At 43.4% G+C, this 13,092-nt stretch overlaps 1 protein-coding gene across 1 annotated transcript in view; it reads left to right on the top strand.

The window, feature by feature from the left end:
* The window catches only part of nudcd1 (NudC domain containing 1), a 119,055-nt gene that overhangs the window by 68,967 nt on the left and 36,996 nt on the right, over nucleotides 1–13,092 (top strand). Inside the window, exon 6 of the mRNA XM_033019133.1 lies at nucleotides 2,708–2,912. Within this exon, the coding sequence (XP_032875024.1) occupies nucleotides 2,708–2,912 (205 nt within the window). The remainder of the gene's footprint in view (nucleotides 1–2,707; nucleotides 2,913–13,092) is intronic.

The raw sequence follows: 13,092 nt of genomic DNA, 5'->3' as shown, positions 1-13,092 counted from the left end.
ATTGTATGTATGACTGCAGGCACGAAATTTCGTTCAGACTGAAAGGTCTGAATGACAATAAAGGAAATTCAATTAAGTGTGCAGTTTTGGTCCCCTAATTTGAGGAAGGACATTCTTGCTATTGAGGGAGTGCAGCGTAGGTTTACAAGATTAATTCCTGGGATTGCGGGACTCTCATATGCTGAGAATGGAGCAGCTGGGCTTGTACACTCTGGAGTTTAGAAGGATGAGAGAGGATATCATTGAAACATATAAGATTGTTAAGGGTTTGGACACGCTAGAGGCAGGAAACATGTTCCCGATGTTGGGGGAGTCCAGAACCAGGGGCCACAGTTTAAGAATAAGGAATAAGCCATTGAGAACAGAGACGAGGAAACACTTTTTCTCACAGAGAGTGGTGAGTCTGTAGAATTCTCTGCCTCAGAGGGCGGTGTAGGCCGGTTCTCTGGATGCTTTCAAGAGAGAGCTAGATAGAGCTCTTAATAATAGCGGAGTCAGGATATGGGGAGAAGGCAGGAACGGGGTACCGATTGGGGATGATCAGCCATGATCACATTGAATGGCGGTGCTGGCTCGAAGGGCCGCATGGCCTGCTCCTGCACCTATTGTCTATTGTCTAATCTATTTCTCGGTGCTGCTAAATAATTGTAATTCAGAAAATAACAGGGATGCTCTTTGTAGGGAAGCTCTGGTAACTATGCTTGTTTAACATTCTCTTTAATAATTTTTGTTGGAGAACTTGGAAATTTTGAAATTAATGGTATAAGAAAAAAAATTCTGCAAAGATTTGCAAGATATGAACACATTATATATATTTACAATAGATCAGATTAAATTGAAATTAAAAATAATGAATTAAACTAGTGCAGCTGAGATAACATTCAAGAGCTATGCACTTGATTTTATTTGGGCCAAATCATATAACTTTGAAGATAGACACAAAATGCTGGAGTAATTTAGCGGAACAGGCAGCATCCCTGGAGAGAAGGAATGGGTGATGTTCTTCAGACTCTGAAGTCTGAAATGTCCCAAAATGTCAGCTATTCCTTCTCTCCAGAGATACTGCCTGTCCTGCTGAGTTACTCCAGCATTTTGTGTCTACCTTCAGTGTAAGCCAACATCTGCAGTTCCTTCCTACATATCTATATACTTTTAAAACTCTGTGGGTGTACGGCATTTTGCATTTGATTCGTTACTCCACACAAACCAGACGCAAAAGCGCCGACATTTTTACCATTTCGCTAGCGATTTTACTTTTACATTCGCACATCCACTCTTTGGTCAATTATTTCCCCAGATTTTGAGTAAAATTGATTACAAAACGCAAACAAAACTCAATTTTTAAGATCAGAACAGCTCTTACCAGCTGCTGACATCACAATGCCCACATGCCGACCAATCCAAGCCGCTTCTCTCTCTCTCTTCATTTGGCAGCCCGGCTCCCCTCCACTCCCCCCCCCCCCCCCCCCCCCCCGCCCGCTCCAAGTACGCTCGCGCCACGTCTCCCGCATCTGCACTCCTACGTCCGCCCGCTCCGAGCCTCGAGCCTCGCGACCAAACGTGGTCGCTTGAGGAGTACGGCTGCGCGGGGCCAGTCCCAATTCGAACCGCGGAGAGTATGGTCCCAGCATCATACTCACCAATCAGCTAGGCAGGAGGCGGGCCGACTGAATTTGGACGTCGCACTGCGTCGGGCGATGATGTCATCGCGCTGGGCGGTGACATCATCGCACGACGCCGCGCGCTAGGCGTACGCCGTCAAGCCGTTGCGTACGACGTCAAGACACTGCGTACAACGTTGAGACGCTGTGTACGCCCTCAATGCGCCTGCGAGCCGACAGGCCGTTGGCGCTCGGGATTTTCGGACAGTGCATGAATTTTGGAGCCCAGCGAGGCCGTTCCCCCCCTCCCTGTTCTCCCCTTCCTGTCCCCCCTTTCCTGTCCCCCCTTTCCTGTCCCCCCTTTCCTGTCCCCCCTTTCCTGTCCCCCCTTTCCTGTCCCCCCTCCCTGTTCCCCCCTCCCTGTTCCCCCCTCCCTGTTTCCCCCCTCCCTGTTCCCACCCCTCTCTGTCCCCCCCTCCTTGTCCCCCCTCCCCCTCCACCCCCCCCCCTCCTCCCTCCTCTCCCTCTCTCGCCCCCCTCCCTCTCCCCCTCCTCCCACTCACCTCCTCCCTCTCCCTCTCCCCCTCCCTCCCTCTCCCCCTCCCTCCCTCCCTCCCTCCCTCTCCCTAACCCCTCTCCCCCTCCCATCCTTCTCTCTCTGTGTCAGTAGATAGTCCGATTATGGGGTAAAAGGAGCAAATTAATAATATATTAACAAGGGGGGTAGTTAGCGTGTGTGCGGGAGGGGGGCTAGTTAGTGTGTGTGGGGGGGGGGGTGGTTAATGTGTGTGACTCCGCCGCCCCCCCCCCCTCAACCGCACGTTGGGGGAAAAGACCCAGCACTTGGTCTAGTACAACTTTAAAATTCAGTACCTACCCCTGAGTATCTTCAGTATTTGGAGAAAACCTCTAAGCTAATGTATGTAATCTGTGTATGCACAGGAGCTTTTACACGTAGCAGTGCACAGTAGACTGGAACCTTAATACTATGAAATAATACATTCAAGATTAAAGACATTTATAGGAAAGCATTGCAGGAGGTTTGGGAGATTGATTGTGCTTTGCCTTGTTTAGTTATGGTAAAAAATGGGATTTTAATTCCACAGAACCAGTATATTATTGGCAGCAGACGAATGATGACCTGACTATAAATATTCAGCTTCCAGAAAACACAACAAAACAGAACATAGAGTTCCAGTTGTCACCAGATCACTTGCAAGTTGGAGTAAAAGACCAAGTTGGTTTCATAGAGGGCCAGTTGTTCTCCTCAGTTGACCATAGCGAGAGCACTTGGACAATTGCAGAAAATAGGTAAGTACTTTCCCTGCTCTCATTCTTAATAATTGCAGTGTGACAGTAGGGAAATGGTAACACTTTTTTGGGGGGAAGACCAGTCTGACAATCTGAAATTTGTTGAAGGTATCTCTCATCACTGTGGAAGTCCCAAAACTTTTGAAATATCTTGTTGTGGTTATTCCAACTATGCTTTGATATTGGCATTGTCGCAGTGTTCAACAACAGATCACCAACGTGCAGTTACATATAGGATGTACCAACTAAACCCCTGCCATGTTAGAGTTAGCACAGATTTAACTGCATTCATTTCATGATAGAGAAACAGCTCTGAGAAAGAATGGATTCGGATAATGTGTCCTTATGAATTAATTTACTTAATTAATATAGTTAATATGTATTGTTTTAATAGTTAAATATTAAAAAAATTAATTACAAATTGTTAAACATTTAATTTAATTAGTTTTTAATTGTTTTTCAGTGCTTGTGAATATTAGTGTTATTCAGTCATTTAGTCTAATTTTAGCCAAAAAGTGCGGGTGTGTGGGTTAGATAACTGCCAAAGCATTTCTGAGGTGGATAGGACAGAAACAGTGGAGCGGACAATGTGTGCAGGAAAGAAAAGTTTGAAGAAGGGTCTCGACAGAAACGTCACCCATTTCTTCTCTCCAGAGATGCTGTCTGTCCCGCTGAGTTACTCCAGCATTTTGCGTCTACTATTTCTGAGGTGGGCTTGATTCTTTTGCCAGCTGGCTATAGGGATCAAATAACCACACCAAGTAAGAAGGGTAACAGATAACTGACGTGCGTCTGAGTTATTTAAGAAGCAGCTACGCCCTACTCTGCTCTACCCAGCCAGACTGCGATTACGACTTCCTGATGGTAACAGCCGATTCTTTAACAATCCGCAAGACGCTTCCAGCTTTCTTATTAAAATCCTGCCGGAATCTCTTGAACTTACAATTTATTGAGTAGTAGTTCATGATACTGGAAGGAGTATCCCGAAATCGCTGGGACTGGGGGTGGACATTGATTAATGTGTGTTCCCCCCCCCCCCCCTCCGAAGACGCGACGGAGAGTTGCTGAGAGCTGACTGAGTTACAACTGGAGATTTATTGCTCCTAATTTGACAATACAACGCTTTGTAAATGACTACGAATTTAACCGGATGAGCTATTTTTTAATTACTTTTTAGACTATTAGTATGATGGTATCAAATCATAACTTTTAAGTTCTCTAAGATGCTGTTAATTTCTTTTTTTTTTCTTTCCTTCTGGGTTTTTTTTGTTTGTTTTGGGGATATTAATGTGATGATATTATACATTAACTGTTAAGATCTTCTTTGTTAGCTCTTCCACTCAAAATGTCTTCCGAAGGGTTTCTCTTCCTGTCCTTGGACAAACAATGTGAAGCAGTTCTTGTTTTTCACAGCTTGCATGTACTTTTATCCATAATATTAATTTGTTTTGGCTATTGAGTGGTAAATATACTTGTGGAGCTGCCACGAGAAAGAGATGGGGCTTGGGGAGGGGTTAGATAGCGTACTGACTGCCTACTTGTCAGTTTCGGGCTTTGCGTGGGTGGGGGGGGGGGGTGGGGGGACTTTTGCTTTTAGTTTAGTTTTTTCTATCTGGGCTGTATTAGAACTACGAAAATGTCTGAAATGTCGTAACTTCCGGCTCCGCTTTAGATTTTTCTCCTTCCATTATCATGAACTACTATGGCCTACGAAATTAACCTGTTACATTCCACATGATTTTTACAAACAATATGGATAAAGTCCATATGTTGTGTATTGTCGATCATGACTAGATTGGTGAGTAGGTAGGACACAATGTGAAAAGCTGCCCAGGGGGAGAGGGGAGAAGTGGAGGAGAAGGAGTGGAGACACTTTTAAGAAGCCAGACAACTTTTAATAAGCCAGAGATACACAGCTGTGAAGTTTAGCAGGCATTTAACATTACGTCGGTTTTCCTTGGTTCTGAAAACTAGTGCGTACGTTTTTTTCCCCTCAATGAGCCAATTAAAATGCCCGGTCAGCAAAGGAGATTAACTAAAACTACCTGAGGCTACCTCGACTACCTACAACGACATGGCGACCCCACAACCATTGCACTACGACTTCAAAAGTATCGATTTTCTCCATGGCAACCAATTTTTCAACATGTTGAAAAATCTTGCGCGACCATACTGAGGCCGCGAATGGTTACCACCATGCGGGAACTCCTCTCGACCATGAAGGAGACTAACCAGAGACCACCTACGAACATGTGGCGAGCTTGTGGCGAGCGCAGAGTCTCCTGAACTCGCAAATAAGGTCGCCTAAGTGGCACAGGTCCTTTAGTATGAACCAACAGAAGAATGGTCCACTGGCTGGAGTCATACATTGCACTGGGGAAGATAGTTGTAAGGTCAATCAACCCAGCTACTGTATTTTATTGCAGTCCCGAAAATAGAAAATGGTAGAAATACTCAGTCAGGCAACGTCAATGGAGAAAAAGAGTGTCAATGTTTCCAGTCATTAATCTTTCCCAATAAATTGTTTCTCTTTCACAAATTCTACCTGACCTGATGGGTATCCAGCAGTTTCAGTTTTTATTCCAGATTTTCAGCATTTGTAGTTTTTTAAAATTCGTTAGAGATTTCTTTAGAGAATCCTCGGACATCTTTGACTGCTTATTCAAGACCTTTCATCTCTTATGAGGGCAGAAGTCCGAATGTGAGGTGTTGATTGCACAGTGTTCAATTCCAATTGCAATTGGCGTAACCAGGAGAGAGCTGGAGACATCGGATGTGGGAGCCAGGGCCGGTGGGAGATGAACCAGGGTAATGCGTCCAGCGCCTTTATGGTCGGCAGCAGGAGGCACCCTCGGGACACAAAGATGACTGGGAGAGGAGATGGACTTCGGTTTGCGGGAACTTCTCCAGCTGTTGCATTTGTGATAAATAAAGCACCATTGAAGCATACCATTGAACCAGTTCCTCAGGGGGAAAAAAATGCAGACATGCTGATAAGCAGAAAGACCTGGCTGACATTCAGACTTCTGGAAATTGTGCTCTTTGGAAGAAATATCAGTCAGTTCTTTTGGGATGTATCCTCGAAGATAAGAGGAAATTAGACTGTGTGCTGGTCCCCCAACGCAATATTCCACCTCTCCACTAATTCCAATATTGGTGGCCAGTGGGGGGTGGGGGGTGGGGGGGGGCTTCCTGGAGCACTAGTATGGGTGTTGTGGGCCGAAGGTGGTTCATAGGGCTAGTATGGACATTGTGGGCCGAATGGATTCGTGGGCTGGCAGCTCAGTCACTCAGGGCTAGTGGGCTGGCACCTCAGTCACTCAGGGCTGGTGGGCTGGCAGCTCAGTCACTCAGGGCTGGTGGGCTGGCAGCTCAGGCACTCAGGGCTGGTGGGCTGGCAGCTCAGTCACTCAGGGCTGGTGGGCAGGCAGCTAAGTCACTCGGGACTGGTGGGCCGGCAGCTCAGTCACTCAGGGCTGGTGGGCTGGCAGGTCAGTCACTCAGGGCTGGTGGGCTGGCAGTTCACTCATGGCTATTCCTTGAAATTCCATTTCAAGCAGAGTGCAGGCCACCAAATTCAGTTTCATAGCATTTCAGGCAGAGCGCAGGCCACCAAGTTCAGTTTCATAGCACTTCAGGCAGAGTGCAGGCCACCAAATTCAGTTTCATAGCATTTCAGGCAGAGTGCAGGCCACCAAATTCAGTTTCATAGCATTTCAGGCAGAGTGCAGGCCACTAAATTCAGTTTCATAGCATTTCAGGCAGAGTGCAGTCCACCAAATTGCCAAACAACTCATTACATTGTCATTAAGGGCTAACAAATAATTTATTGCAAGTACATTGCAGACTCAGAGTTCAGTCGATTCACAGTTTAGAATCACAGTTGTGGACTCTCCCTCACGATCTTCCAGAGTGACTGACTCACGACCAGGCATCCGGGGTTTTATAGTCCAGCCCCCTCGCCAGAAGGGGATTTACCTTCATCGTCGTGATTGACAGGCAAGAGGACCAATCAGCTGATCGCAAGATTTTTTAAACACTCATAACTTTTTTTCATCGATCGGAAAAATCCTCAGGGCTGCCACAGCGGAGGAGGACTGTGAGTAAGATGGCCAAAAATCATAGCGATACATGTTTTTTTCTAAAATCAATATACAGCGCAGACAGGAAGTGGTCAAGATGAGACTTTTAGTTATATAGATTCAGAGAGAGTTTCACAAGTAATGATCTCAGCTCAAAGCCTTGATCCTTTTGTTGCTAGGTTTGAATGAAGCATCCAGTCTACTCTATACTTGGTACAAGATTCTGAGTCTGCTACTTTCAGCTATTCAAGGGGATGTGTATGTATACACTCTGACCCCCTTGCCATTGGCCGACTCCTCTCAATATGTCAAATCCATGTGATAACGTATTCAATAGCCATCCAATGTAAAATATATCATGTTCAGCTAATTTCCACTTCTCAACATGAAGTCAGAATGGCAGGACCAACTTAGATAGGTTCCAACAGTGGCACAACAGAGCATTGGTGCATTCTTCTTCTTCTTTTCGTGTCTTTGAAGCTGGTTGGTTATATGACAGTTTCCCATTCCTTTACACAGTCCTTTGCGTTTTTATTGAACACTGCAAGATCCTTTGGGCTGCACTGGTTGGGTAGTAGGGGGCAGACAAGGCAGTGCTGCATTGTATGGTCCTCTTCTCCACATTCACATGTGGTTTGGCCAGTTTCATAGCCCCATCTGGCCATTGGTGCATTATCAGGGCCTAATAAAATCAGATCTATGGACATTGGTATTCTGAATGAGGTGCAATCGAAAAAAGATGGTCAGCTCAAAAACTGCGGTGTAGGGTACATGAGTCAAGGGTTTTTTCATGGAGTGAGCGTTGCTGTGAAGAATGTTAATTGAGTGTCTCATTTACTCCCCTGTCGCGTAAAGCCCCTGTCCCACTTACGTGTTCTTGGCATGCTAATTACGCGACCTCGTGGTCGCGTTGAGCCTCGACGGTCCCGCGAAGATCGCACGCGACTTCAGTCGACCGCGCAGCCGTCTGGAGCGCGTGATGTCATTTGAAGATGGACGCAAGATGCCGGAGTAGATCGGCAGCATATCCCGAGAGAAGGAATGGGTTATGTTTCGTGTCGAGACTCTTCAGTCTGAAAGAAGGGTCTTGACTCGAAACGTCACCCATTGCTTCTCTCCAGAGATGCTGCCGGTCCCGCTGAGTTACTCCAGCATTTTATGTCTATCTTCAATTTTCTTGGCCCTGCTCTGGGAGCAGAAGTGGGGGCGGATCCGGACCGCAACGGCCGTGAGCCCCAGGCCGAGTTCGGCGATCGTTTGCCTGCTTCTGCTGCTGTTGAAGGTGACACGTTGTGTCACGCCAGGGTCTTGGGCCTCTCCCACTTTGGCCATCTGTTCTGTGACAGGCCGTTGGCGTGCGAAGATTTCGTTTGTTACAAAAATTTCGGAGCCCCGCGCGATGTTGCGCACAACTACATACCCCTCCGCGATTCTCAGTGGGATTGGCTCCGCGCAGCCATACAATGCCCGTGTGCCTCACGTGACCACGAGGTTGCGTAATTTGCATGCCAAGGACACGTAAGTGGGACAGGCCCTCAAGTGAATGCCTTTTGCATTTTTAGCTCATTAACACGGAACTTGAATGCAATTGTCATTATTTTAATTCTCAATTTTGTCAGCAGCTCAAGGAGGCTTCAACACTGATCTTAGAAAAATCGCTGCCAAGATCCATTCATCCTTCTGGGTAACTTCTATGTCAAGCCCAGAAAAGACAAAATCAAAAAGGTTGGGGCTGAAAAATCTCCCTTGATAAAATGCCTGGAGCATGGTCTTGTCAAAGTGGGCCAGGCAGCATCTGTGGTGGGAAATGGACAATGACATTTCGGGTTGGAATTAAAGAAGGGTATGCTGAGTTCCTCCAGCATTCTGTTTTATTGTTCATGTTAAGCTGATTTCTAAATACTACCTAGCTAAACTTAATAACTGAACAATCCTTAAAATTCAATCATGCATCAAATTTAAAATGTAGTTATTTGGAGAATTAGTACTCTCTAGAGATGGGCTCTATTCTACTGGGTTCCTTTCTACTTAATGCAGATACCACACATGACAGGTGCAGGTAGTTGATGTGAAGGGTTTAATAATATTAACAAGCTTTTCCCCCTCAGAGCTGCATTCTTGATCTTAAAGAAAAGATCCAAAGACATTTTCCATCTCCTGATGCTGCCTGTCCCCACCACATTTATAATAGTATTGCCACTTTTAAAAGCAAGACCACAAATATTAATAGTGAATGGATAATCTGATTAGTGGCATTGATTGATGTATAAGTATTTGACCAGGATACTGGGAGAACCCTACAACCCTCCTTATAATAAACTCATGGGATAATTCCTGATTATGTTATGTTTAAGTTGGTGTACGTTCTGTTACTGGATCAAAGTTCTGTTAGTTTGGATTTTGCATCGATGGAAATAATATTTTGAGATCTTAGAGCTCAATTCTCATTCTGAAATACTCATGACCGATTAGCTTCTTGGCGGCCTGATAAGACCTATTAATTGCCTGTTACTCTAAGACTGAGAAAGTAAGAATCAGAGTCATTCATGGAATGAAATTAATTACTGATTTTGGCCAGAAGTAATTCTCTTGTATAATATTGATAATTTTTCTCTACTGCACTTACAATGTATAATAGATTGCAAGTCAGTGTTGCATCATAGTTGCACAGTAATTCCCTAATGTTAAATAATCTAAACTAAGCTCAAAGCAGTGATATAATTAATAAAAATATGTCCCATAATGCAATGCTACACAGGTGTCAATTATCTAATAGCTCACTATCTTAATAATCTTGAGTCTATATGTAATGCTATCATATCCACTGGCTTCAAAAACAACTCCTCCGAGGCTAAAATTTGCATTCAATTTCTGTCTCACTGCCAGAGGAGATGGACTCCCATGCCTGAAAAAGGAAAAACTTGCATAGGAAATTTTGCTTTTATAGGTTGTGACAAGGAAATCTATGCCACATGATGGGTTATCTAAGCCAGATATTTCATAGAGCTGTAAACAAAATAATTTTACAGCTTCAATGCATTTAATATCTAAGATTAATTTGGTATTTCAATTTAATGTGGCAAGTCAAATTTCACTGCACCATTTGGTGTATGTGATAATAAATGTCCTTTGTACCTTTGTATTTAACTGTTTTTAAACTGTACAATTTGAACGTTCTCTCTACAGTGGAGAGGAAATTCACAGGTGGAGGTTGAGGGTTGGGAATGGTGCCAGGGTGGAATTGCGATGTGCTCTAATATTTGGAATAAATGAAAAATGTGGAAATGATGAAACCCCTGTTCCAATAACTAATCTTTTACGGAACATACTTGTAAAATTCTCATTAGGTTATCGCCTGTTTCGTTTGTGCATTGGCAATTTATAAATGTATTTGGAATCTTTGCACTTCTAAATGATAACAGTTCTTGCTTATGTGATTTCTTGGCAGATGATTGCAAGTAGTACACATTGAAGGAGGTTCTAAATCATTATACTGATGCTTAGCTAACAGATTTTTAATTGCTAATTAAGTGAGTGGATGTTAATACAAGATAGAATTGCCAGGCAGAGATGATTTGCCAAGGTGCAGCAGGCGCATGCAATACTCTGCACCATTTAATGGTTGCCAGGTATTTGTCCATTCTGCCATTTCCTTCACTTTTGCACATTTCCTGGCATGAATCACACATTTGTTGATAATGTTTGGAAGAGAGTCATGAAAATTATCTCTTCTCCTTAGGTGCTTTTCCACCTAAACAGAAATGTTGAATGAACATAATCATCATTGTGTGGGAGGCAAAGCCTGCAATCTGTACATGTGTGCACTCCCCCAGTCTTTGTGATTTTGTTTTAATCGGGGTTGGTCAAATCAATACAAACAGTAGCATGCAAGTATCATCCTTCCTTGAATTTTGATGCAGAGTCATTTTAAATTCTGATTCTAGTATAAAATGATTTGATTTTTGTTTTCACTGCCCCTGAGAATAAAATATTGTTTGACAAGTTCTATCAGATTTGTCATTGTGCCGCTTCACTCCTCCTTATCCTCAGATCATCCTCAGCATCATGTAAGGGATGATAATAATCTCTTCCATTATTCTTATGTCTTAAGCAGAGGATTTTCTGCTCTCTGTGATTAACTTTTCAAGATACACTACTTTTGCACATTCTAATGCTTGAATTCTGAATCTATTAATACCACAAAATATAATTACATTTTAGCACACACATATCCAACCTGTCACAATGCATTTCCTCTGTGCCAGACTTCACATATCACGCTATTTTATGACACTGCACCCATTTTCTCATTCCATAAATCATAACTCAAAAGGTTTGCAAATAACCAATCAAAAATCAACAATGTGTTAGGCATTTCTTACAGAGGAATTGACACTTACATATATGGGCATTTGCACCAAAACATCTTCCTCCATTGTATTTTCTAAAATTCCTAGGTAAAATTCTTTTCCTCTGATGTACAGGCTGTTACTCCCCTTGGTTAACAGGATTTATATGCACCATTGTGTGGGAAGGAACTGCAGATGCTGGTTTACACTGAAGATAGACACAAAATTCTGGAGTAACTCAGTGGGTCAGGCAGCATCTCTGGAGAAAAGGAAAAGGTGACGTTTTGGGTCGAGATCCTCTGATTTGTTCTGTACCTTTTCATACTCTAGTTTCCCAATCCTCTGACTCTCAGTCTGAAGAAGGGTCTCAACTGGAAATGTCACCTAATCATTTTCTCCAGAGATGCTGCCAAACCCGCTGAGTTACTCCAGCATTTTGTGTCTACTATGCACCATTGCCTTTCTAAATAGAGGATGTCTTAAAGTTTTAGATTCGTATTTTTTTCACAGGGTGTTGACCATTACTTTTCTTTAGTATTAATAAAAACAAACATTGGTTGCATTGGGATGACTGTTTGTGGAACCAGTTGATTGGCTTTTAAAATAGCTTCACCATTAGTAGCTGGGATTCAATGATGTAGATATATCTTAGTTTCAACAGTTTTTAAGCTTCACCTTATCTCCACAGAACAAGTTTAGAAAAAGTGCAATTGTTTCTATGCAATAGCATTGTTTGTGGCTCTAACAATGCTTTGAAAATATTCACTACAAGTTAAATAGAAGTTTGGTTCATCTGAAATATTGCTACCTATATTTTATCTTGCACCATGTCCAGGCACTCATCACCTGTTACGTTTGCTGACCTACATTGCTTTCCAGCCAGCCGTGGCTCAATTTCAATCAAACAAACTGCTGGGGGAAAAACAGCTAATCAAGCACCCTCTGTGGAAGCAAGGGGATGGTTGACATTTTGTGTTGAGATCTGCAACAGGATTGGGAGTGTAAAGGGAAGATAACCGGAATATAGAATGTGAAGAGAGGGGTGAAGCCGATGTGCTGAGGAAGAGTGCAGAGTTTTGGTGAGAATATAATTCAAGAGCAGTTGAAACAAAAAAATTAGAGGGCCCACATAACTCCTATCGATGATAGAAGAACTTTTTCAAAGTGCGCTTGCCAAGATGGGAGTTCACAGTCAAACGGAGACATGAGACTGCGGATGCTGGAATCTGGAGCAAAAAACAAATTGCTTGAAGAATTCAGCAGGTGAATTGGCATCTGAGGGAGGCAGAGGGATGGCCGACATTTTGGTGGAAAGTCTGGACTTAAAATTCCAATTAAAAAGAGGAAGTGAACCATGATTCTCCCTCTGTCATTTTGACTGCCTTCTGCTCTTTGACAACGTTCTCACCAAGACAGGGTACCATAGCTCATGATCTACCAGCCTCTGTTTCATCCCTTGCTCTCACCTTTATATAATGGCATCTTCCCTCCGCATACTTCAGTTCTGATGCAGGGTCTCCACCCATAATGTTGACTATATTTCTGCCTACAAGAATGCTGTTAGGCCTGCTGAGTCCTTCCAACAGTTTTGGTCTCTTCTGCCTTGATTTTAAATGTTTTATGATTGTTTGCTGTTTTCCCCATATCCTTAATCCTCTCTACCTCTGGAATGTTTTCCAGCTGTATGATGCTCCAAGACCACTGAATTACTCTAATTTTGGACTTTAGTGATTTTAATTATCTTACTCT

Source organism: Amblyraja radiata, chromosome 4, assembly GCF_010909765.2.
Source record: "Amblyraja radiata isolate CabotCenter1 chromosome 4, sAmbRad1.1.pri, whole genome shotgun sequence".
In the NCBI taxonomy this organism is placed as follows: domain Eukaryota; kingdom Metazoa; phylum Chordata; class Chondrichthyes; order Rajiformes; family Rajidae; genus Amblyraja; species Amblyraja radiata.
The sequence above is the reverse complement of the archived record's forward strand: the minus strand, read 5'-3'. Positions and strand labels throughout refer to the sequence as shown.